This window comes from Amphiura filiformis, chromosome 20 (genome assembly GCF_039555335.1).
Source record: "Amphiura filiformis chromosome 20, Afil_fr2py, whole genome shotgun sequence".
NCBI lineage: Eukaryota > Metazoa > Echinodermata > Ophiuroidea > Amphilepidida > Amphiuridae > Amphiura > Amphiura filiformis.
The window spans coordinates 11,671,795-11,698,978 of record NC_092647.1 but is presented as its reverse complement, the minus strand read 5'-3'; the positions used below and the strand labels follow the sequence as shown (position 1 = coordinate 11,698,978).

Below are 27,184 nucleotides of genomic sequence, written 5' to 3'. Positions count from 1 at the left end.
GCGTTTTGCTGGTTACAAAAAAACACCCCTTTTTGTTGAAAAACGGCGTTTTTAGACCCCTAAACACGGAACGCGCGTTACGCGTTCGTCGAAAAAAAGACCCCTTTATACGCGTTTTTTTGTTCACGCATTGTGGCACCCCAGGGCCAAATTTAACCCAAATTGCCTTAGTTTTTACATATTTTCCCAAAATTTTTTAATTGAGGCAAAATTGAGCTATTTTCCGAAAACATTGAGAAAATTGTGAAAAAAGGACCCATCCATATACCAAAATTGGCTTAGAAAAAGGGGTCATTGTTATATGAAAAGGCCGAAAATGCTACCCATGTTTGCGGCACGTCCCCGTATGGTCAACTGTACTGGGTACTCCCCCCGGGCACAAAGCCCCATGGCCTTTTCCCGCCAAAAGCTCCCCTGCTTGAACTTGCCATTATCTGCATTTGACCATTGTCAACTACCAATCATTTGTAGCTTTTTCCCACCGCCCCCACTGGCACACCTCCCCCATTTGAGGGGATCGGGCTGATTCACTACATATCTGGAGGGGGGAGTTGATGTCACGGTGAGTCAAAGCTCTTAGTGGGTCCACGCACACGGGCAAACCCCAAGGGTTTTGACCCTCTTGAGTTCCCCTCGAATATTTACGCCCCGTGTGGACACTCCCATTGCAATATCGCATTATCGACTTACTATAGTAGACAAGGTAAAGAAGCTTTGTGTTTGATCATAGACCATCGAAATTCGATGGTTTGATCTATGGGTGAATCGATGCGAAGCAAATGAAATATACAAGATTCTGTTCTCATGCAAACCCGCCATTTGGTAGCCCAATTGGGCGACTTTTGCAGAATTTTCTGCCACTTTTGACAATTTCCTAGTCCCATAGAAACCTATGGTTGAGATTGGGTGAATTTTAGACATTGGCGCCCGCGATTTTTTGTATTTTCACGTACTATGGAAATCATCTGTTATGAAAAAAGTTGGGCGACTTTTGGATGGTTTGAACTGCGATTCGGACTGAAAGTGTTTGGCAACTTGCAAACTAAATTATTGGGATATAAATACAAGGTTACTTTAGACTCACGGAATAAACTTCTCAGTGCATGTGCATTAGTTTTTAATTGGTTGCTTTTGGCTGTATCTAACGCACCAGATCCTGGCACCTGAGTTCCGTTTAGGGCCTATAATTATGCCTGCACATTCGAACATCTCATCTCACTTAGGGTAAGAAAGGTAAGAAAACATAAATGAAATAAACGCAGGTCTATCAATATTCATAACTTTATAAGATCAAAGATTAATTTCAGTGTACATGTTATCTATGCTTACCCTCTAAGGTTAAATCTATTAAATCTTCACTATGGAGTGAAAACGGAGTGAAAAATTCAGCTTTTACATGTAATTCTTTTATGTTTGGGGCTAGCCTATGTATCAATAATAGTCAATTAGCTTACATGTTTTCTTAAATGTTGGCAAAAGAAACTCCAGATCTCCCTTGCAGCTTGTTTGGTAGTAGGAGAAATTTATTTATTTATTTTTCGTATTTATATTTTTTTTTTTTACCGTCACTAAGCATATTTTTTATGAACTTAAATAAATAAAAGGCCTAATAATGTGATGCGATCAAGCAAAATCAGTCGGAACTCGGAAATATTACATTTTCAGTTTCTTATAGGATAGTATAATGCGTTTACAAAGCTGGATTTTGCAGAAAACCCCATTGAAATTGAACAATCAGTTCCAAAGATATGAGCAATATTATTAAAAGTTTCCAAAACAACAGGAAACATTTCCTTCAAAGTTTGGTTATATCTCAAAATCAATATTTCCGACTTCCGACTGATTTTGCTTGATCGCATCGCATCACATACCGTAGAATTCCGCCTAGAAGCATATATATATGCCTCTAAACGAGGGGTTTTTTAAACGAAAGATATGAAAGGCCAATCCTAATTTTTTGGTGAGTATGTTCCCTCCGGAATTTGGAGGTGGTGTTGGACTTACGGGGGCTTTTGAGCTGCGAACAAGTAAAAGGGGTCTTTTAGAGCTACGAGACTGTCAAAATCAAGGATCTTTCTTTAAAATATGAGGAATGAACAAGTAAGCCTAAAGTTCTTCTTGGGTGAAATAAACCTGCCTGGTTATCAAATAATCATTGACAAGATTATCTCTGAATTTGCTAATAATATATTGATTAATGTTTTTGCATCAATTAGCACCTCTCCAATTCAAAGATTTGCCATTGATTAATTTGATAACCAGACAGGTTAGATTCAAGAACTATTTTGGCGGGGCTTCCTCGTTAAGTGTTATTTTAGAGCTAAATTTGTCAAAATTAAGGGTCTTTCGGAGCTCTGTTTGGTCAAATTTGGGGTCTTTCGGAGCTGCGAAATCTAAAAAGCCCCGTACGATGTGCAACAGATAGCAGTTTAAAGTATTGTATTATATAGGCCTGCTAAAGTACATGCACAATATGGTAAGCTTGGCTCTACAGAATTATTGCACAAAGGAAAGTATATCTGAAGGTCATGGGCAAATCAATTTTTGTTTGTTTGGCGTAACCATGCATGGCTTATATTGATTTGTACAAATTATATCATCGTTGACCGCTATACGCAATTAGCTACAATGGAATGCTGCTCATAATGGCCTACTACAACCACAGATTTTGGAACACGTCACCGAGATTTCAGTGTATCAACAATTTTTGTTTGGATTATAAATAGAAATACGTGTGGGCCATTGGGCTATTCCAGATAAAACATGCACCCCCCCTATAGAGGGCAACGGAAATCCAGATTTTTTGGTGGTCTTTGGGGCTCGGAATTCCAGCCTATTCTACTTATGCTGTTCCAAATTCCAGCCTATTTTGCCTATGCTTGGCGCAAAATTTCCAGATTTTTCCACCATTTTGTTAGTCTGAAGGCATAGAGGGTTTTGGAATTCCAGGTTTATTGTGTTTATCCTTGGTTGGATTTCCAGACTTTTTTGCCTCTGGTCAATAAAATAATCCATATTTTTGTCCATTGAGGTGCTGGAATTCCAGATGGTTTTGTTAGTAATTTGTCGGGATTTCCAGCCTTTTGTGCAAATAGATATCAGGAATTCCATTCTCTTCCAGGTTAATGCAATTTGTCATTATGTATGTGCATAATGTATGTTGGGGGCATTCTCTCCCCCCCCCCCACAAGTTGGTGGTACTAGTAGTTATAATCATCATGATTGACAGCCCAAGTGACCATGACAACCAACATTCTTCAGTTCTTGTTGAGTAAGCCCTAATTATTAGTAGGAAAGAAAAAGAGGGTACACCAACTTGACGGAAAACAAGTCGCAGGGTGGCGAATCAGACCCCTCACCTGCTCAGTTGACAGATATGTTGTGACAAAATTTACAATTTGCATCTCCCTTTTGGCCTATTTTAGACCAAATTGCCGCGCTTTGCGCGCAATCTTGGTAAAGCCATTTGAGTGAGTAGATCTGCGACAATCATGTTGCCTTGCCCACATGACCATCAAAAGGTAAATCCGGCCATATACCAGGTATATGATATACACATTTTAGGCTATTCCAGTTGAAAGACATACACCCTGTATGGAAGACATTACTTTAGTCTCTCACACAGGGGCGTAGATTCCAAATGAAGTCACCCCCAAGAAAATGGTTGCCCTGAAAATAAGCTGTTTCTTTACTCAATTAATGAGAGTTTCATTGAGTAAAGAAACAGTTTAAAGCAAGTGCACTATCTTAAGTTAATGAAAACTTCGCGAATGGAGTTCCATCCACGAAATTAACACCTCGCGAATATATATAATAATGTATTGCAAGTATAGGGCAAAACTAAGCATCGCGAAAATAACAATTGCAAAAATGTCTCTGTAACTCCAAATCGCGACAATAACTGTACGCGAAAATTACCACTTAAGCAGTAATTTAGTACGAGCAGAGAAACTCTCTGGACTGACCTTTCACAAGTTCAACAAAAGTCAATACTATTACGTAATTGTTTGTTCATGGGACATAGTGCACACACACTTCATCCATGCAGTACAAAGTGTTATCTGTTTCCAAATTTCCTGTGTGCTTTATTTTAGCAGATTTGGGTTTATTATTCTGTGTATTAAAAACAAATCAACCCATCGTGGCTTGGGGTTTTAATAACAGGTTTAATTTCCGGAATTGATTGATTTTCAATGATGGATACAAATTTTAAGTTTAGCATCAGTTTTTGTTAATATTTTGTTAAGTATTATAAAATGTTGCAAATTAAAAAAAAATTTAATAGTATCAAAGGCTACGAAAAAACCCTTCTCTACGGGGCCAACCGACCCGGAATTTGTGTTTTTAAAAAAAAAAAAAAAACAAACATTTATTTTGCTTAAAAATCATAGAAAATATGTTGGTATTAAAAAATTCTTCAGATTTTGGTGATATTTTAGGGTAATTTCAAGATAGCCTCTCTCTAGAAATACAAGTACAAAAAACACCCGACCCTATACTTGAAGTTGAAAGGTCCGCCCGTAGAATAGGGTGGGTTTTTCTTTTGTCGCCAAAAATACAATAAATAACATGACACCATAAAACAGAAATTTTGACAATAATAGTTTTTTCTGATCATTTTAATGTAAATTTTGACCAAAGTATCAGCAAATTATGATATAGCTAGATTACACATAAATATAAAATTTGAAAGAGGGACTCTAAATATACATTTAAAAATCCAAAAGCATAAATCAAGAAGTGCATATTAGGGAGTGTTCATAAATACTTTGGTGGGGGTGGTTGGAAAAGTTTGAACCTCGGACGTCAAAATTTTTTTGATCCCCCCTAAAAAAGGGTGGATTTTTTTTGATCCCCCTTTTTATGGTCTAAAATTTTTTTTGATCCCCCCCTTCATGTCCTAAAAAAGAAACCAAAAATATACATCATTAACAGTGGCATAGATTTCTTTTTGACATTGGGTTGGTGAAAGTTTCTTGAAGTGCAGTGAATCCAGCACCTTTTGCTGACAAAATAAGTTTATGGTACAAATGCGCACGAAGCGAGCAAAAAAAATTGCCATATTGAAGCTAAACTGGGAAATATAGTACAAAACTGAAATTAATTTGGGCGAAGCGCAAAAAATTGGCACTTTTAGTATAAAATGACCAAATATGGGGTTAATTTTGAATAGAAACCATATACAGGCGTCAACATTGGGAGGATGATTGTATGGACCATCCCCCTATCCAAATATTGGGGGGTATCCCCATCTCCCCGGCATTTACCCCTAATGCCCCTATGGTCATTAACTCATTGGAGTCATAGTGTTACACCCAAATTGTAAAGTGCGCACATTTTGTTGATTTGTAGCTTGAGATTACAAAATTGAATACTTAACATTAATGCGCGCGGAGCGCGCAAAAATTTAGGAATGTACATGCCTTCTCGTACATTTTACCCCAGAATTTTACCCTCAAATTTTTTGATCCCCCTTATTAAGGACTGAATTTTTTTGATCCCCCCTTTTTAGGCCCAAAAAATTTTTCGATCCCCCCCCCCAATATTTTCCAACCCCCCCCCCCACCACCAAAGTATTTATGAACACTCCCTTACCGGTATTACTATTATTAAAAATGATTTATATTAAATGATGCTCCCCGTCTAAAAAAATCCGGACATTGAGTTTTTTTACATGTTTTGCATTTGGAAAATGTTCCATTACAAACCAAATGTCAGACGAATTCGTCTCTATGGATTGTCTGAGTTGATAACATCTGACGGATAGGCCTATATGAATCCAATATCGTACTAGCTAAAACTACTGTTCTTTGAATGGAACAAAATGCAGATGTTCAATCGAAATACATGTGAAGATGAGCTCATCTTCTCTGATGTTATGCAAAATATGGTAATATCAAATATCATCCATTTTATTGTTTTATTATTCACGGGATGTGATTAATTAGCATATTATAAATTTGATGAGGAATTTAAATATTTATATGCCATTGGGTTTTGTGTATAGGGGATGGAGGAAAAAAACTTTGATTGATAATGTCATTAAAATATTAAGATACCCTGCATCTCGTTTCTACTACTCATTATAATTATCATTAAAGTTTTGCTTTTGTAAAGCCTACAATGTTCTAGCACATCTAAAATTCTCCTGCATGCTGAGTGAACATAAAAAGGTTGAATAACACATGGAGATTAAAAAACGTAAGTAAACAAAATCAAACGAAACTGGTAATTTGCACAACCTAAACCACAGAGCAGTACATGTATTAAACAGAACAAGATCTTGTTCATGGTTGTTTGTTTAACCATGGATATTAATTATGCTCTTCAAACACATTTTAAAAGGTTCCATGACTTGGAAAACAAAGTTATACACACTTGTGTTTATAATACATGCAGTCTTCACAGTCACTCCAGGCTGTTTTGGATCGGGGGGTCTGCTTGATCAGCAAAAGAGATATTTCTCCCATCTTCTGGTATTACAGTAAAGCTATCATTTGCTGCATATTTTGCTCAAATTTGCACTTCTTACATGATTGTAATTGCCCAATGCTATCTGAAATACCATGTAAAGGACTAAGCCTCCAAAGTAAAATTTAGAGGTTTTATAATAAAACTGGGATCCCCAAAGCTCCACAGTTAAGCGGCTAAGTCGGTTTTTACTTTTTACCTCATTATTTTCGCTTAGTTAAAACTGAGACTAGTAAACCTGAGACTGTTGGTTTACTAGTCTCAGGTTAAAATGATCAGAAGACCCCCTTGACAGTAGACTATGCCATAGTCGAATTTTATTAAAAAATATGTTATTATTAGTCATGATGAATCCATTTCGTTGAATACAAAATTATACTGATGTTTATTAAAATTAAAGTATTCAATAGTAAAATGGTCATAAAGAGTTAAAAATATCAGATAATTAGTGACAATAAAAGTAACTGAATGCAACATTATCTTGCATAATTATAATGACTGACTTTAATACTGAACAATTCTGATTTTGGAAGTACCAGTTTATTGATAGCGAACCCCGAAAATCCTGGAAGCTAACAGAGGGAGTGCGGTGACTGAAAAGATCAGATACAGATGTGAAAATCTATCAGTTGCACACAAATCAATATAAATCAGAGTTTTATGCTTTAAATGTAATGGCCTGAGTATGCAAAATGGGCAAGTGGACTACGGAGAAGTCTACCTTGACAGATAAAGTGTTACTATAGTACCGTAGCAGTAATATTATGTAATCATAGTAAATTTTGACAAAAAAGAAGAACAAAATTAAAATTTTACCAAAATCGTACATTATGTCTTTTATAATCTCCAAAATAGGAAAGATAAATGGTCTATGGTAAAACCAAATTTATCGAACGTAATCAAAACAATAAAATTATTATTTGGCCAAAACAACAACAACAACTCTGTCCCTGCCCCTTTGAGGGATTCTGATTTTCGCCAGCTAAGAGCTGGCTATCTAATTCGGAGATCGTCTTTGTTTGCTAAAGAGATTACGGGGTACTAGCATTGGTTTGAATTACTTTGCGGAACTTTTTATGGTGAAAATATATATGTAAGACCTGTTATTCGATTTGTAAGAAAAAGAAAGTATGCTTTGCCGTTTTAACGAATGAAAACGAGTGAGAATTTCAAAAGTTATGGTTTGAAGGAAATATAACATTAACCGCTGAGTGCACCAAATCTGCGTAACTTACTAGTTTAGTAGCTTACTTCTTTAGTAGTTACTCCGCAACTGCCGAGTATCTTACTAAACTAGTATTGTTGAGACTTGCGCTGAAGCGTATCTGGCGAGTAACTACTTCTTTAGTATCTTAGTTAATGGAGCAGAAAATCCAAATCAGCACCTTTAATGTCACGTTTTTAACCACGCGGTCTTACGTCGTCAATTGTTATTCAATACTAACAATAGGCAGTGTGCGTCACGAAATACCCCGGTACAAACAAAATATAAAAAAGTTTTGCAAAGTGGCGACCTTGCCCCATATTGGGGCAGGTTCGCCCATATGGTGGGGTAAGTTCACCCTAATCACAAAAAAAGATTTAAACATTGCATAACAATAACATATTCAATGCAAACATTTAGCAAGAGTATACAGGGCATTCATTCTCTTCTGGGGAGTCACTAAATTTGTTGCAGGGGTCGGGTCATGGTGAAATGTAGGGGTCCAAAGTGAGCTTAAACGTATCATGTTTACAATTTCGGGGAGATTATGGATTAGGACATAAACGGTGGTATGAGGAATACTGATACCAAATAACATTAAAAAACATGCTTTTCAGTAGTTTTACCTTGTTTAATGGTATAATTATCAATATTTTGAATAATACGCTGATGGGGCAGGTCCGCCCTCCAGTTTGGGGTAAGTCCGCCCGGGGAAGATATAGGGCGAACATGCCCCATCCTCAAAAGGGCGAACGTGCACATTTTTGTATTTTCTTCAGGGTATGCAAAATACAAATCAAATAAGGAGTTTATAACTGCATTAAATCTTTGAGAAATCCCATATGTTCCCAACACAGATTTCCATTCTGTATTTATGTATCAATGATAATACAACATTATTAATGCAACAAAAAATTACGTTTTGGTGTAATTTTTTTGTTTTGGCTGCAGTTCGATGAACACGTCCCTATATGTCGCGTAGCTAATATGAGAAGTTTATAATGACCTATGTCACCTAATTTTGCCATCACCAAATCCCCCGATAGCCGTAGTGCTGAGAAACAAGGGGTGGGCGAACCTGCCCCTAGGGCGAACACTCCCCGCTCTCCCCTACATTATTTTTGCACAAATAGGCCTAAGGGTAAAATTGTGTGTTTACCGGGCAATTTTCAATTTTACACTGGGGATCAGAGGTTGAGATTTTTAGGGGATTGGTTTTTGGGTGTTGACATTTTCTTTTGTGAGGTCACTTTTTTTTCAATTGACCATACGTCGTCATAATAAGCCGCAAATATGGGTCTCATTTTGGGGCCTTTTGTATAATAATGGCTCCCCATTTATATACAATTTTAGTAGAAAGATTTACATTTTTCAAAAACATCACAAATTTCACCAAAATGAAGCACAAGATTTTTTTAATGATAGGCCTATTTGGTAACAATGTCGCGAAATTGTTTTCAATTTGACCAATATATCTGACAATCTTGCACAGTATTACTATGCCCACGATTGTCAGATATTTCATTAGTACTGGGCCTATTCTATTCAAGCATCAACTGGATGGTGTGCCCCAGGGGTGGGCCATGCAATTCCTCAAAATCTATTTGGCACAATAAGGTAATTTATGTTAGAGATAAAAGATATCTTGAGTTTTGAAAACATGTTTCCCCAGACATGAAAATATTAGTGTAACAGAATGCAATTGTAATTAATATGTAAGGCATAAAATAAACGCATAAAATAACGGGACTTTATAATAATAATGACTCTATAGTGAAATTTAAATGATAGGTAGGCCTACTATAATTATGCTATCTACTGAAGATACAAATGGAATCCAACATGCATTCGCTAATCACTATATTATGTGACACGTCACAGGGAATGAATAATGATTGATTGATTGATTGATTGATTGATTGATTGAGCGGTTATACTAATTATCGATGATCACCCCTTCTATTATTGTTTTGTTCTCCCTTCCAGAATAAATGTTCCGTCCGAAGGCCTACACGAAAGGTTTGCGGTGCCGCATACGAGACGCTCCACACGCAGAATAACTCTAATGCAAAATATCTTATTATTTACTTTCAAAATCTCATCAATACCGATGATTTTCTCCTCTATCTATGAATTAATTTGCTTACTCGCCAACTTACTCCTCCAACGATGAAGAGTACGTTGCCGAGTAAATAACAATAGCTGCGGCGTAACTTTACTAGTTTAGTAACTTACGCACATTTGGAAGTCACGAAATTCTGAGATACTCGCCAACTTACTCCGCAAAAGATGAAGAGTAAGTTGCCGAGTACATAACAATAGAACTTACTAGTCTAGTAACTTACGCCGATTTGGAAGTCTCAAAATGCGAGATACTCGCCAACTTACTAAACTAGTAGCTTACTCCGAAGTTACGCGGATTTGGTGCACTCAGCTGTAAAAGTTATATATATGCCAGGCCTATAATAGTTTCCACAGCATATCAACGAAAGAAAATGATAGTATCCTTGTTATCAGGCGTTCTTAGATTTACATTTGCAGACCTCCTGGAGATCAACACAGCATGAGATGTGAGTGTATTGATAATAACATGATTAAAACCTTTATGGACCTAAAAGTCAAAGTAAAAATATCCTATATCCTGTATCGTTTTATGGATAAAAATGACTCAAAATGTCATTTATGAAATAATTGATATCTTAAACATCAGTTTTGTCTTTTCAACAGGAAAAGTTCGATGTAAATTCAAGGCCTATTTTTGATATGGGTACAATTGATATACATGTAGGCCTATTGAACAATATCAGTCTTTATACATTTTATAATGTGCTATGTATAAATTGCGAATTAATATATAAATTAATATAAAATTAATGTGCATGTATAAGGCAAGTAGGATGACAGTTTTTAGCCAATTAACTAAAAACTGCAGTGTATTTCTTTATATTAATAATGAGCTAAGGGTGGCCTAAAAGGCAGAAAAGACAAAAAGACAGAACAATTTGGAGTAATTAATTAAAGAGTTGACAGGAAGTTATAGGAGTTAATGTTTGGTTTTTCTGTGTGCATGTTCTTATCATTGATGGTTTGGAGCAGGCGGCGAATGGCATGATAGAGCCGGCAGCTTGTGAAACGGCCCGGCCGTATGGCATTTTCCAAATACTCGGTTAGTTTTGGGGGGTTTATTATCAAACCCCCATGGTTTTAGCTTGTATTTATATTATTTATTAACATATAGGCCTATTTGTTTGTGAAATTTCAAGCGTTTTAAATTTTCAAAATAATCCCATTCAATTACACGGTTGACGATGAAAATGCAATGCGACCACCACCTGGTTTGGTGGACTGTCATCCCGGACTGTCATGGAACATGATGGATCATAAAAAAGAGTGATCCTAAAAATGCATTCCACCTAAACTAATTACAAGACCTCTTCTGCATTGAAGCTGGCTTCCCCTTTTAAAGGGAATTTGTATCTTCTTCTTTTATTTCTTGCATAAAAGTGGAAAATTAAAGTTAACATATTGGCAATACAATTTGCTTCCTCCTCTTAATGATCAATTTTGCATTGTAGAAAAAAATAAAAATGAAAAAGTTCTCCCCTTTTTAAAGTTTTTTTCTGTCAGTGTCGTTTTTAGCTGTGGGCCTACTATGGAGTGCAGCCTGTAGTGTAGAGGTGTATCTTACTGACTTGCTTTTAATACTGACTTTCTAACTTTTATAATTTTATAATATATAGTTACCCCTTTGGCTCTAAAATCATAATTGCAAGACTCTGAATTTGTAAAGCTATGTAGACCCTACCGAATACTGGCCACTCGTCCTTTATACCGTATTTAAATAAAAGTCTCCCTCCATAAAGTACCACGGGGCAATTGCAAAATAATACCATAACACATGTGATATGCTGAGGAAGCCTGATTACCTTTTTAAAATAGCTGAGTGGGAGGGTTTTCAATGAAATATTTTTTCATGTCAGTGAAATGATGCCATTTGCCCCCACATCTCATATGCACAGTTTATCCCTTACATACCCTGTGTCTTGAATAGCTATATAGCCCAACCCTGTGGTTAAGAGGCTAGGAAATAATTCCTAATATCTCATACCCTAGTTTGTATGCCTTTATCTAATCTTGCCCCACATGACAACTTACTATATTTAGCCCTTAAACCCAGCAAAGAGTCTGCTCAGTGTAGGAATTTTTTAGCCTTTTTTTTATAAATATGTTTGCAATTGGCTTATAACCATCACATGCTGACAACGCACATAACTGATTGGTTAATCAAACTAGCAGGTCATGGTCAGGCCTAATCACAAAGTAAATATATCATCTGTAAATAAAACTATGCAGCAGGCGACTTACTTCAGAAAAGGTTCAATATAACTACATTGCATAAAACTAAGTCCATTATCTATAGTTAATTGGTCAAATGTTTATTGACTCTTGTAATAACCCATGTGTAGTAACCTGTATAATATTAGTGTTCATAAAAGCAGGACTATGAGACAAATATCCCTGACCCTGACAAAAACTAGCAAGAGCAAATGGCTGTGTAATTTGTTTACTTTAGTAATAAGGCATCTTGCATACATGTACAATTTTCATTTTATTTTATTTATTTTATTTATTTATTAGACTTTATACTTCGTAGTTTATAGCCAAATTTGTTTCCTGGAGGTGGCTTAATAAAAATTCCTTTAAAAAAGGAATGGGGCGCCCAATGTGAGCTTGGTCGTGATGTATTGAATTTCATGGTGTTTAGATTTGGAATTATTATCTCATGAAACCCGGTGACACCTCATTATAGAAATCAGACCTGTTGATAGGTTGTAAGAGGGGATAGCCTTTTCCAGTCACGAATTGGGCCAGAAAGTTTTGCTACTTTGCAACGCAATAAAAACCCTAAATGCAAAATGAGATCCTGTAGTGTAGGTGGCTTCGAGGTGGCTTAAAAAACTAAATGCAAAATGAGGTTTAAAAAATATTGTTTTTCAGAGTCAAGACACAGGTATCATTATTAAGCCTCATATCACTTATTTATTGTTGAATAAGTGCAGAGTAGGTTAGATATGAATATTAAATGTTAGACCAAAGTAGCTCAAAGTATAATGTACTATACACCTGATCCGTGAACTTATCTTTTTTAAAGACAAATTCTTGTTTGTGTAAAAACTGAAGCATCATAATGTGTAAAAGAATATTTGAATATTAACTGTACATCATATATAGCGATTCGTGATACCCAATCATGCTTCAGTTTATGTGGTTTAGGAAGCAGAGAATTTATTTCAATTTTATATACGCCAAAATATTTTCTGAATAATAAAAATTAACACTGAATTGATGGCGGAAATTTTATGTAAAATTTACGTAGGTCCCCACTAAAGATTACTGTTTCGTCTTTATGGGAATTTAATCTTTTAATATCTGAAAGAACTTTGGGGACCTACGTGGACTACGAATCCAGACCGTCTTACAAGAAAAATGGTAGGCTAGGCTCCCTACCTTGCAGGGCACGTGCATGCACGAAATGAATTGTGTATGTAGGCCTATCATAGGCCCCTCGTATTGTTTGTATGCGCCTGAGAATTCAACAATATTAATAGGCCTAATGGTAGCTCTACACATTAATGTTTTTAAGCAGATAAAATTCCAAAATACGGTACATGATGCAGTCATGTCTACAGTGGAATTCACCACGACCTTTGCAGGACTTAAACCCCATTAAAAGCTATTAAACCAAGATAACAGAGGGCGAGATGGCCGAGCGGTTAAGGCATTGCGCTGTCGGCCGGGAGATACGATCGACGAGAGTTCGAGCCTTGGGCTTGCCTTAGGTGAAAATTCTCCTGCCTCCCAAAAAATTCCTATAAGGTCGGGAATCCTTCAATTAAGTTCAGTTTCATCACAGAATTTAATTGTAGAATTTCTTCTCGCCCCATACACTGCTTAGCACGTGCAGATATAGGTAGTGTGTGTGCGATGTCCGTGGTTCGGAAGTCACGTAAAGCCGTTGGTCCCGTGTTCAGGAAGATTCATCCCTGTGCACGTTAAAGTGTCAGAGCTATTCGAAAAGAGAAGGGGGATCATCCCCGGTTCTGATATCTGCAATCAATCCTAGGTTCCAGGATCAAGTGTTGACGAAATGTGACATATTATAAAGTCGCTCTGTCGACCGAAACCAAGAAGAAGAACACTCATTGAAAACAGCTCAACTGATTAAATCATATCTTCTCTGGTTAAATACACGCAACATATGTTTCTGCTTTACATGTACAATGGAGCAATGAGCTGGTATTATAGTTTCAGTTGGGTGAACGATTATAAAGCGAACGCTAGAGAACAATTCTGTGTGGGCTTTTGTTTACGAAATGAGACAATACTCTGCTTATTGTTAACCAGCGTTCTTGAAAATGAGAAGCATGGTGGTTTGCAGACTTAACACGGGTTGGAAATAATTTCTTCATATTTTTGGTGTTATCTGTCGTTTACATATCCTTCCTAAAACACCAAAGTACGAATATTTCCAAACATCTAAATTAGCTAAAATTTAGGACATGTTACAAAACTATATTTTCTAGAATTGGCCGGTTATTTTTCACACACCGACTTTAACTAGGCAATTACCCATACTTCTAACATACGCTATTTGTAGAGGTTACGCGTCAACGGTAAGAGCACTGTGTATTGTGTATAGGAAAATGGACAGTAACTGCAGTATGACGTTTTCTGTCTTTGCTTGTCACGTGGTATGTTGAAGTAATTGAAGTTGTGATTATATGTTCAAATTTTCAAGATGGCCCCAACAAGTCAGTTGGTCAGGGTACAGGCGCTGGTAATATGTCGATACTCGATACTGTATACATGATAGCGGTGCAGCGTGGGTTCGAGCCCCACCTCTGCCGAACTAAATTTCCTTTTTTTAAATTTCATATTATGTTAGGGAAATGTGGCTGGGGAATTTATGTATGACGAAGAGTGGTGTGGGTCGATAGGTTCATCCCCTGCAATGGTGATCCCCAGCCCGACTTGGGTCTTCACTCTTCATTCTAGCTTGTGCGAAGATTTTGTTTTTATAGGCCTATTTGTTTAAAACAGCATCACACTCACTCCCACAGCCCACACCCCCACACACAACGCATGCGCATCACAGTATAGACATATGATATCCCTATCATTGATTAAATATTTTGAGCTCAAAATGTAGAAATATACACTTTGAGCTCATCTTATAATAATAGCTACATTGTATAACAGGGCAAGGAAAGAACTAGGTCACTTTATTATTACTTGATTCATGTCGTATTTTATTCATAGGCTACATGTCGTATGTATACGGACGTTGAAACTTTAAAAGTAACAGTCCCCAACGAATTTAGATATGAGCTCTTTGATGTCCACTCCCCAATCAGGGAATTCCTTTTAACAAAGGAGCACCTGCGTAGTACAAGGTACTGCGGCAAGGTTGCACTCGTTCTACTTGATGTGGCTTCATGTATTTATCATGCAGCCTATTATAAATATATCTATTTCATTCAAATACAGGTATGTATTTAATATAAAAACAACATTTGAGGCTTTAGGTATTTTAGTCTCAGCTCAAACCAAAGTAAGAAAGTTTGAATTCTTATGTACCGTAAACGTTCGCCTAATGGCGCACATGGCTTCTTTGCCTTGGGGTAAATTTCATGTACAAAGAGAGAGCTACCTCCTCTAAAAATCACAACAAGAATTAAGGGTGTGTGCATGCCCTTATTTGCTGGTGGGAATTTTGTGGGAGGGCGCTTTAAGTTTGTGTCTAAAATACCAGTTATATCAAAGGGGCCCATAGCGCCATTAGGCGAACGTTCTACGGACTTCCATTGACAATACAACAATATTCGTGTTGTAAAGTAGGGTAAAAAGATCTAGGCCTCAAGAAAGAAAGAACAGGAATAAATAAAGAATAATTAAGGACATAAAGAAAGAATTTTGCCCTAATGAATTTTTAGAAAGAGCTGAAGCAAGAAACTGAGTTTCACAATACAATCCTTTTATAGTTCGAAATGTGTGCTGCCGACAGAGTATGCGTCCCTTTGTGTGGTTCAGTTCACTTTTCTAGGGTCTGTGTTCAGTTCATGGACCTAAAGACCCAGTTTAACAAGAATGTTAAAATTATGTTACGCCAATCAAACATTTTTTAGGCCTAATATACATTATATTATCATTGATTAATATTTTGAGCTCAAAATGTAGAAATATACACTTTGAGCTCATCTTATAATAATAGCTATAACAGGGCAAGGTCAGAACTAGGTCACTTTCAGTAGTGTACGCAGGAATTTTTCAAGGGGGGTGTGATGATAAAAAAATAAAAATAAAAATGGCCGCATGTAGTGACATCGCGTCGAGCTTGCGCGACGCCAGGGGGGTGTCTGAGGGGCGATGTACCCCCCTCAGAAGTAAGAAACTTTTGCAAAATGAAGACCTAATTGAAGCGATTTGGTGGACCATTTTGGTACTATTAGCGTGTAAAATTTTAGTCTGAAAAAGTCAAAATTCGTGAAATGACGCATGACGGTCCATGAAGCCTTTTGTGAACAAGTTTTCCTTTAATTGTAGGCCTATAAATTGTGTTAAACACAAATTGGTAAATGTCGAAAGCACAAAAGCAAAAATGGCCACTTGTTTATCCACTCTGTAGGGGGGTGTCTGAGGGGATGTGCCCCCTCAGAAGTTAGAAACCTTTGCAAAATGAAGACCTAATTGGAGTGATTTGGTGGACCATTTTGGTACTATTAGTGTGTAAAATTTTAGTTTCAAAAAGCCGAAAATTTGTGAAATGACGGTCCATGAAGCCTTTCGTGAACAAGTTTTCCCTTTAATTGTAGGCCTATAAATTGTGTTAAACACAAATTGGTAAATGTCAAAAGCAGAAGCAAAATGGCCACTTGTTTATCCACTCTGCAGGGGGTGTCTGAGGGGGATGTGCCCCTAGCCGCAGTCTGTGACCCTCACGGACGCAACCTCTCTGGATAGTATACTAAATAGCAACAGAGCCCGAAAGTAGTGCTAATGTGCGCGCCCCCTGAGAATTTTGAAACTTTTGCAAAATGAAGACCTAATTGGTGCGATTTGGTAGACCATTTTGGCACTATTAGTCTGTAAAATTTTAGTTTCAAAAAGCCGAAAACGAGTGAAATGACGGTCTACTTGAGGTGAACAAGTTTTTCCTCCTCAGATATGTTGCAAAATGAAGGTCCAATTGAAACCATTTGGTGCATAATTTTTACACTATTTCAATTCAAAATACTGTCTAAATATGCTTTATTTTAATATATTCTTTTGAAAAGCGATTAGATTTAGATTACTAAGTAAAAATCATCTGAAGTACATAAAGCTTGCGTAAACGTACTAGCACCATGTTTTGACAGAAAAAAAATTGCAAACGATTTTCAGATGATAACATGGCGCAATTAAATGCGGTGTAAGAGATACAGTTTTGAAAGTGTGATGATGGGGTTGACAATTTAAACTTTTAAGTACGTTGCTGGGGTGTGGGGTGTGTGGGAGGGGAGGAGGGGTGTAAATATGTATATCCATGGCAATTAACAATTAAAACCTTTACGCATGTACGTTGCCAGAGGTGTGATGATGGGGGGGGGGGGGAGGAGCGTTGACATGTATCAACAATAAACACATTTACATATGTTGCCGGTCAATACCGGGGTATAGGGGTGAGATAATTTGTGTGGGGGTTGTTAAGTCATCTATAGGCTTATGATATTATTGTGATAGTATGTCCCCTATGCCTTGCTCATCTTCCCCTCTCCTCCCTCTATCTCTCTCCTCTCTCTCTCTTTCTTTGCCTTTTCTTTTTTCCCTTTTTATTTTTTGGACAGCTCCCAGGGGGGTGTTTCACACCCGTAACACCCCCCTGCGTACGCCAATGGTCACTTTATTATTACTTGAGTCATGTCGTATTTTATTCATAGGCTACATGTCGTATGTATACGGACGTTGAAACTTTAAAAGTAACAGTCCCCAACGAATTTAGATATGAGCTCTTTGATGTCCACTCCCCAATCAGGGAATACCCTTTTAACAAAGGAGCACCTGCGTAGTACAAGGTACTGCAGCAAGGTTGCACTCGTTCTACTTGATGTGGCTTCATGTATTTATCATGCAGCCTATTATAAATATATCTATTTCATTCAAATACAGGTATGTATTTAATATAAAAACAACATTTGAGGCTTTAGGTATTTTAGTCTCAGCTCAAACCAAAGTAAGAAAGTTTGAATTCTTATGTACCGTAAACGTTCGCCTAATGGCGCACATGGCTCCTTTGCCTTGGGGTAAATTTCATGTACAAAGAGAGAGCTACTTCCTCTAAAAATCACAACAAGAATTAAGGGTGTGTGCATGCCCTTATTTGCTGGTGGGAATTTTGTGGGCAGGCGCTTTAAGTTTGTGTCTAAAATACCAGTTATATCAAAGGGGCCCATAGCGCCATTAGGCGAACGTTCTACGGACTTCCATTGACAATACAACAATATTCGTGTTGTAAAGTAGGGTAAAAAGATCTAGGCCTCAAGAAAGAAAGAACAGGACTAAATAAAGAATAATTAAGGACATAAAGAAAGAATTTTGCCCTAATGAATTTTTAGAAAGAGCTGAAGCAAGAAACTGAGTTTCACGATACAATCCTTTTATAGTTCGAAATGTGTGCTGCCGACAGAGTATGCGTCCCTTTGTGTGGTTCAGTTCATGGACCTAAAGACCCGGTTTAACAAGAATGTTAAAATTATGTTACGCCAATCAAACATTTTTAGGCCTAATATAGAAACTAGTAGGCCTACATACCACATATTGTTATTGAAAACCTGTAAGGAGAACAGCAACCCTTCACAAAAGAGAAGCTTAATTTTAGTGGTTACCTAGGATACCAACACCAGTGGCGTGCGCAAAGGGACAGGGGATGTGCCCCCCCTTTTGTCAAAAAGATCGGGAAATAATGCACCTAATCGGGGAAACTGGGGAATTAGTTATTAAATTTTAAAACAGTCAGAGAATCGAGACCCTGAACCAGACTTTGAAAACCTGCGTACGTTACTGCCAGGCCCAAACGCATGATTTTTTGTTTGGGGGGTGCTGATTTTGAAAAAGTGGACTTTTTTTTTTTTTTTTTGGGCGATTTTGTGAAATGTGGACTTTTCCCCAAATTTGGACCTTTTTGACCAAAAACCGGATTTTTTTGCTCGCTACGCTTGCAAATGCTTCAATTTTGGGACTTTTTGAATACTTTTGCAAATTTGGGGAGGTGCAGTCGCACCCCCTGCGTACGGGCCTGGTTACTGCCAAACACACGCCTTGGTGGTGGGCCTATATTAGGCCTATACATGTAAAACATCATAGATGACTTGGAATAAATGCAGATAAAGCAAATATAATGTAACCTTTACAACAATAAACACATATACACGCCTAAAATAACTCTAAAAACCCTAACATGGAATTCAAGACTTTTTGGTAGTCAATTGAAAAATTCCAACTTATTTGTGTAATTTTAGATACCCTCTATAGAGGGCGATGGAATTCCAGATTTTTTTTGGTAAGTCAATTGAAAATTCCAACATTTTTTTGATAATTTTTAAAAACCCTCTATACCCCTCCATGGAATTCCAGACTTTTTTGCTAGTCAATTGAAAAATTCCAACATTTTATTTGGGTATCTTTAGAAACCCTCTATAGAGGGCAATGGAATTCAGATTTTTTGGTAAGTCAATTGAAAATTCCAACTTTTTTTTGACAATTTTTAAAAACCCTCTATACCCTCCATGGATTTCCAGATTTTACATGCACTAAACAGGGCCGGAAATCCAGGTTTCTTCCTCAAGTATGCTTTGGAATTCCAGACATTTTAGAAAAAAACATTTTGCCCTCTATAGGGGGGGTGCATGTTTTATCTGGAATAGCCCATTATGTCTTTTGTAATTAGATCTTCCACTAATATGCAGCGGATCAATTCAAAAGGTTTGTAATTAATTGTAGAATTTAATTATTGAATTGTTATTCAGGTTATTGTCTAAGGCTATGACTTTTAAAGTTACAGTGATCTTATTGTTGACATGGGGTACATGGGGCAACACCTTGCAACAAACAGGTGCCCTTTTGACTCTGTTCCGACAAGGTACAAACTATAAAACTGCGGTGTAAGCAGTGGTAAGTAACTCTATGTAAAAATGTCTAAAGTATAGGCCTCCTTACGTTTACTTTTATATTTTACACGTAAAAATATATTATACTCCAGCACGGTGATATCAGCGATATAAACGGGCAAATCAATTTTTGTTTGACGTAACCATGCATGGCTTTATTATTATATGGTAAGGCTAAAAAAAAAAAAAAAAAAAAAAAACATGTTTGTTTCCTGTAGCAGATCAAAAAATGCGAAATGCGATTTTTTTTTTTTTTTTTTTTTATGATCCATGTCTTCAAATGAAAAAAAAACACCTTTTCTGGCTCTAAATTGGAATGGGAATTTACAGTGGGTCTTCCGACACACAAAAAAAATAACATTTCTTCATATTCAAGAATATTTATTGATCCCCTTTCAACCTGCAGATTAAAAAAGGTATTTAAAAAAATGCGTAATGTTTTCCCTAGTAGTTTTTCATTAAGCTTGTTTGTTGTGTTCTGTGTAATATTTACTCCAGTATAATGTTTTATATTATTTTTTTGCGATTTTTTCCGGTGTCTGGGGGTTTTCTTCGTAAGGGAGTGTTCATTAATACTTTGGTAGGGGGGCTGGTCTTCCTCAAATTTTTCGCTCGAAAACTTTTTGACCCCCCCCCAGGATGGACCGCTAAACTTTTTTGACCCCCCTCTTTTGACAGACAAAACATTATACTTAATAGTGTTGTTTCTGTATCTGTCGTTACACGTACAATCACCATCTCTGGTTGTCGCATACGTTGGGGGGGGCCAGGAAGGCCAAGGGGGAGGCAAATGTTTGAAACATTGAGGGAGGCAAATGTTTGAAACATTACCGGTGGGACAATTGCGCATGAAATACAAGCACAAGGAAATTTTCATTTTATACTTAATTTAGATTTGTCCCAAATCAGGGTGTTTATCTGATTTTACGAAATATAAGATTTATTTGGAGGTTCATTAGGCACATCAGCATAATTTGGATCCGTGGCTATTATAATAGTACAAATGCGCGCGAAAAATGGCCATATTGAAGCTTGAATGGTCAAAAATTGTTAAAATTGGAACTAATTTATGCAAAAAGCTAAAATGGTTCATTTGGTCAAGCAAATGTACACACAGGTATCAGTTTTGTCCCCCAAAGATCGTGGCACCTGGGCCTGTGCCCACTCTGCCCTATGGTAAATCTACCCATGGGCCTGTGTACAAAATATGTTTGCAATGAGATATAGTAAACTGAAGTGTGCAGTTTACGTGCAAAGAAATCCAATTTATTTGCAATATTTTCTTGATTTAGTTGTATTTTGATCAAATTGGTACATAATCATGTTTGTAGCATACTTTGAAGAGATATAAAATTCTATGATAAAAAGTGCCAGTACTTCTTAGACCAACCCAGATGTTGTATGTTGCTGATCATCTTTAATGTTATATTAATTTAAAAATATATGTGTACACTAAGTGCCATAATTTTTGCAAACAAAAGCACTGAAAACCCAAACTTGCGCATGTTAAAAGTGATGTAGAGGGTCTCAATGCGCGAGAAGCGCGCAAAAATGTGGGTTTTAAAGTGGACAACTGTTTTGGCCCCCCTTTCCTACCACCTAAAACTTTTGGTCCCCCTCTTTTAAGGTCCAAAACTTTTTTGGCCCCCAACCAAAGTATTTCTGAACACTCCCTAAGTGAAAAAAAAATTTAATGCGCAAAATAAGCCATCATTTTTTTTGCCTATACATGTAAGCCTATATAGGCTACTACAAAACTTGGCTTTACAGAAGGAAAGTATACATATCTGAACTTGAGGTCACGGGCAAATCAATTTGTGTTTAACCATACATGGCTATTAGATCGATCTGTATACAAATAGCCTACAAATTATATCGTTGACCGCTATAACGCATAGGAGCTACAGTGGACTGCTCACTGCTGATTTTGGAACTCTAACGTTCCGGCAAGGTACAAACTAAACTAACTGCGGTGTAAGTTTTACAGGCTGAGTCAAAAAGAAGTAAACCAGTTGAGGGGCTGTAACTAGAGATCTGTAAGGAATCTGCTAAAAATGAAAATATCATTGGAATGTGCAAATTTACACGTCTAATTTAAATAAAGAATTGTTGGAATTGCTCACAGCAAACTCACGTTATACTCATTTGAATACGACCACCCATTTTTGTAGCTGCACACGGTTTCACTTCCCAAGTACCTATTATATTGTTTGGTAGGGCGCGATATTCAAATGCAAAAGTGGTTTCGATCAATGATTCGTACATGTTAAAGGGTTCTTTTCAATATGAATCTTACCTCATTGCACTACATTATAATGAAACGGGCTAAATGACAACATGGCACCGCAATTTACCGCATGGATGGGAGCGCACGTTTCTGTCGACGAAGTATCATGAAACTAAGAGCCCCACTGAAGTTCAGCGTCGTTTTTGTGTCCAATCTCCCACAGCTAATCAGATTCCATGTAAGGGAGCAGTATATAAGAATTTGAACAAGCACAATGTGCATGGGACACTAAGGAACAGACAGCCGGTCCGGAAGCTTCATGCAGACCACGAACTGCTAGATCACAGGTGAAGATTGCTAGAGTTAGACATGCGTTACAGCAAGACCCAAAGATCAGCTCAAGACGCAATCCTTTACCCAACATTTCCCAGTCAAGCTTCTGCCAGATCGTTCGAAAAGACTTGAATAATTGGTATCCCTACAAACTACAGTACCGTCATGGACTTCATCCTGGGGACGCCGTTTATTTTATTTATTTATTTTTTATTTTATTCATCTGGCAATTAACAACAAAATTGAGACAAAACAACAAATTGGGTCTACTGAGCTGCCGGGGAACACTGAAAGCACAAAAGAGCACTGTCACCACAAGGCGCAGCGCTCCTAACTCAGCAGACCACACACATACAAATCATATTGGAAAAAAATACAAAAAGGCATCAATACAAATTAATCATCATGCTCCATATAGTGAGATTTGAGTTGAGATTTAAAAGTAGACCGTGACTTGTTACAGGTGAGATATGAGTCTCTGACATCGGATGGAATTGAAGACCATAACACTGGGAAATTAACTAAAAGACAGTTTTTGTAAGCATCTGTTTTAGGAGTGATTGATTGTTTAAAAATCAAAGCTTCATGTCTCGTATTAACACACCACCTGGAAAAAAGAAAGGGATTGGCATTCAAAATCAAGGGTCTTTCTTGGCTTTTTGGTTGAAAATCGCCTGAAAAAATAAGAAATATGAGGAATGAGCAATTTTGGGGTTTTTATAGCTGAAATTATCAAAATCAAGGGTCTTTCGGAGCGTTATTTTGGTCAAATATAGGGGTCTTTCGGAGCTGCGAAACCCAAAAGGGGGGTCTTTCCGGGGAGCATACCCGTATGGTCATTTGTGTTGAGTGCCCCCCGGGTTGGCATTAGTAAGACATGGACAAGCGAATGAAACAGACAAATAAGTCCTTCTAGTTTTCAAAGTTGTGAGATTTAGAGTTCTGAGTCTGTCCTCATATGATTGATCCCCCTACGTTGACAAAGAATTGACCTAGTAGCACGATGCTGTATTTGTTCCAATTTATCAATATTACATTTCTTGTAAACATTCCAAACAGGCGAGCAGTAATCTAATATTGGCAAAATGAGCGACTGATAAAGTTTGAGTAGAACATAGGAGTTCTTACTTCCCGCGACAATTCTGGTAAAACCAAGTAATTTATTGCACTTTTTGACAATTAATTTTGTAATTAATTAAAAGCAATAGTTGTCAATTAAACAATAAATCCTGTTAGTACTTTGTTGATTCGAAATTGAAATGGATGAAAATCAATTGGCCGTGTGCAGCTACAAAAATGGGTGGTTGTATTCAAATGAGTATAACTTTACTTTGCTGTAAGCAATTGCAACAATTTTTTTTATGTAGACGTGTAGAATTTACTCTTTCCAATAATATTTTCATTTTCAGCAGATTCTTTACAGATCTCTAGTTACAGCCCTTCAAATAAGAGTTTACTTCTTTTTGACTCAGCCTGTACACTGTAAAACAGCAACTGATAACACTTAATAAAAGTATAAGAGGCATTGCATACGATTAACACCTTAACACGTTTATAGAAGTATTTTTTGTGATAAAAATTATCAGTAAACACTCCAACACGTTTATATCACCGATATAAACGGGCAAATCATTTTTGTTTGATGTAACCATGTATGGCTTTATTTTATTATTAAGCTTTATTATATGGTAAGCCTATAATATACTACAAAACTTGGCTTTATGAAGGAAAGTATACTGAGCTTGAGGTCACGGGCAAATCATTTTTTGATTAACCATGCATGGCTTTATTGATTTGTACAAATTATATATCATCGTTGACCGCAACACGCAAAAGACCTACAATGGACTGCTGCTCGTGGCCTTCTGCAACCAGATTTTGGAACACCCCGTGATTTCAGTGTATCAACAATTTTTGTTTGGATTACTAGTAGTCATGGTAGTACTCGTATAGAGATATGTGTGGGTCATGTTTTTTTTTTTTTTTTAGGGAAGATCTTCCACTAATTTGCAACGGATCAATTCGAAAGGTTCGTAATTAATTGTGAAATTGAATTATTGAATTGTTATCCAGGTTATTGTCTAGGGTTATGATTTAAAGTTACAGTGATTGTCGACAATGGGTATTTGTGTCAAAATCTAGACATGCATGCAGCAACAGCATGCAACAAACTGGTCAAATATATGTATTTTGATTCTGTTCCGACAAGGTAAAGAACTATTCTGCGGTATGAACAACAGTGTAAGTTATAAATAGTTAAGGTGGTACTACACCTCTGACTAATAATTAAGTTTATGTATACATGTATTATAGGGGCAAGGAATCCAATTACTTCACTGAAATTTCAGTGATTCAAGACAAGAGGTTCATTATATATGTTAAGAAATGAGGTACATTCTAGCGGTACCTCTTTTCTTATCATAAATAACGTACCTAATTTCATGTGAAAATTCAGAATGTTGAGTATATCTTAATCTTACAATCAATTTTATGTTGATTTTATGGGTTTTGATATAAAATAGAACAGAAAACAATAAATAATAATCATCATCATCAGCCATTGTCGGTCCACTGCTGGACGAAAGCCTCAGCATGTTTCCGCCGGGTAGCTCTATTTCTCGCTTTGCTGAACCAATTTACTGTTACCCTGTATTGGTCATATCTCATAGCTTCTCATCTCTCCATCTCTTGCACTGTCTTCCCCGGTTTCTGTTTCCCACCATCGGTCTCCATACAGTAATTGCTGTAGTCCATCTGTTGTCTATTCTTCTACTGATATGCCCTACCCAATTCCATTTCCGGTGTTTGGCTGTTTCCAAGATGTCTTGAGTCTTTGTTTGATAACGTTAAAACAGTTTTTGATAACCTATTGCAAATATTTTAACATAATGTTATTTAAGTGTTGGCAAAATATTTGGCAAAAAATGTTTGGAAAAAATAAATTACAATACAATTTTGAAAACATTTTAAAACTATTGTTGCAGTGTGTTTTTATACAAAACGTTTTAAAAACATTTTCATGACCTTTATACAGGGTGAGTGAAAAAAAGTGCAATAGAGAAAAGAATCCATTTTTATTTAAGAACCGAGTTGAATCTTTTATGTTTTAAATTTTTTTATACATAACAAATCCATTAGAGATCATGTGTGAAAAATTAAGAATTAGCATTTACCGTTTTGTTTTTATGACACATTTTATAGTGATACCCAATTTTTATGTTTGTCCAAGAGACATCTAAAATTTGAATGTCAGCCCACTCTGTGTAAGGTAGATTTGGAACAACTGCCATTTTCTTAACCTCATTGGCATTAAAAAAATTGAAGCACCCAAAGTGTTATTGTCCTTGGTCTTGTTTAAGGAGAAGAAACATTATTTGATGTTATTTTCATTTTCCCTTTACTTTAACGATGTTTATTCTCTATCAAAAACATATAAATTTGTAGGCGGGTTTTTCAAATGAAATGCGCGCAAATTGAAGTGGAATGAATTACAAAATATCAAGTAAGTTGGACATATTGAGATTAAAAAAACTGGAGTTGGAGTCGAGTGAGGTATGAAGGACTTAAAGTAATTTTAGAAAGTTTGTTTGAACAGAAAAAAATAAAGTAACGCAAAAATCAACCTTATTTAAGTTAAAGTAAGTTTCAGAGCTCGTGCATTGTGTGCTCTTATTCAAAATACATGGTACCTCGTGGACAAATAATGAAATTGGGTAAAAGGACTCACACAAAATAAACGGCAGTAGCGAGTCACCTCATTTATTCACAGAAGGTGACTATTGAGTGTGGCATATATAAAACTTTCAATAATGGGAAAGTTCAACTTGGTTCTTATATAAATATCGATTCTTTGCTCTATTGCACTTTTTTTTTACTCACCCTGTATAACCCGACATTTTACGTTTTTGTGTATGCTGGGATATTTATTCGTTTTTATCTGTTACAGAATTGAATATTAGAATCGCTTTCCTACGTACAAGTCCAGCTGCTAACGAATAAATGACTCCAACATTATACGGGAATGGCAGACCTCGACTCAACTCGATACATATCTGATTTGAACCAGGCTTGGGTTGCATTAGGAATTGGTCTCGTCTATGTAATATATTACATCACTTTCGTTGTCAAAGTAAGAAAAATAACAAATTGAAACGAGGGCAATAACCGGTTCAACATTTATCAAGGCGCATAATGGCGTGAATGAGTGAAGGGGAGGGGGATGAAGGTGGCTGGGCGGTTGGGTATTAAGTAAGGGGGGATCGAGTGAGTAAGTAAACATCGGAGTTTTAATAAGTTTGGACCCGGGGGGGGGGGGGGCACTCAACTTTGGAAGTGACGGTATGTGCCTGTCAATAGGCCCCCTCTTTTGAAGTCGCCTATACCCGATGACCCCCTTTTTTAAAGTCATACCCGATGACCCCCTTTTTTAGTTGCGGGTACCCCAATGACCCCTTTTTTTTTCTAGAATGCAGCATCAAAATGCCACAAAATAATGCCGAAACTTTCACATTCTCTTATTTCAACAAATTTGTATTGGAAATTTGGAAAATTTGAAACAAGAATTTGCTCCATTTTTTCAAAATTTTTCTACCCGATGACTCCTTTTTAAAAATCTTATACCAAATGACCCTCTTTTTTCAAAGTATTATACCCAATAACCCCCTTTTTTATTTTGTTTGTACCCAATGACCCCCTTTTTAAATAACGTTTTGTACCTGATAGGCCCCTACTTCGCGCCCCCGGTAG

General features: G+C 36.8%; 1 protein-coding gene across 4 annotated transcripts in view; it reads left to right on the top strand.

Annotated features, from left to right (window-relative positions):
• The first annotated feature begins 1,079 nt into the window (after positions 1-1,079).
• LOC140142058 (phospholipase ABHD3-like) overlaps positions 1,080-27,184 on the top strand; it is a 46,687-nt gene continuing 20,582 nt past the window's right edge. For 2 of the 4 annotated variants that reach the window (XM_072163994.1, XM_072163997.1), the window contains exons 1-2: positions 1,080-1,233; positions 26,385-26,567. In XM_072163994.1, coding sequence (XP_072020095.1) covers positions 26,460-26,567 — 108 coding nt within the window. In that variant the 5' untranslated portion in view covers positions 1,080-1,233; positions 26,385-26,459. Of the gene's footprint in view, positions 1,234-19,636; positions 19,694-26,384; positions 26,568-27,184 lie in introns of those variants that run through there. The other 2 variants (XM_072163996.1, XM_072163995.1) reach the window with 2 other exon arrangements.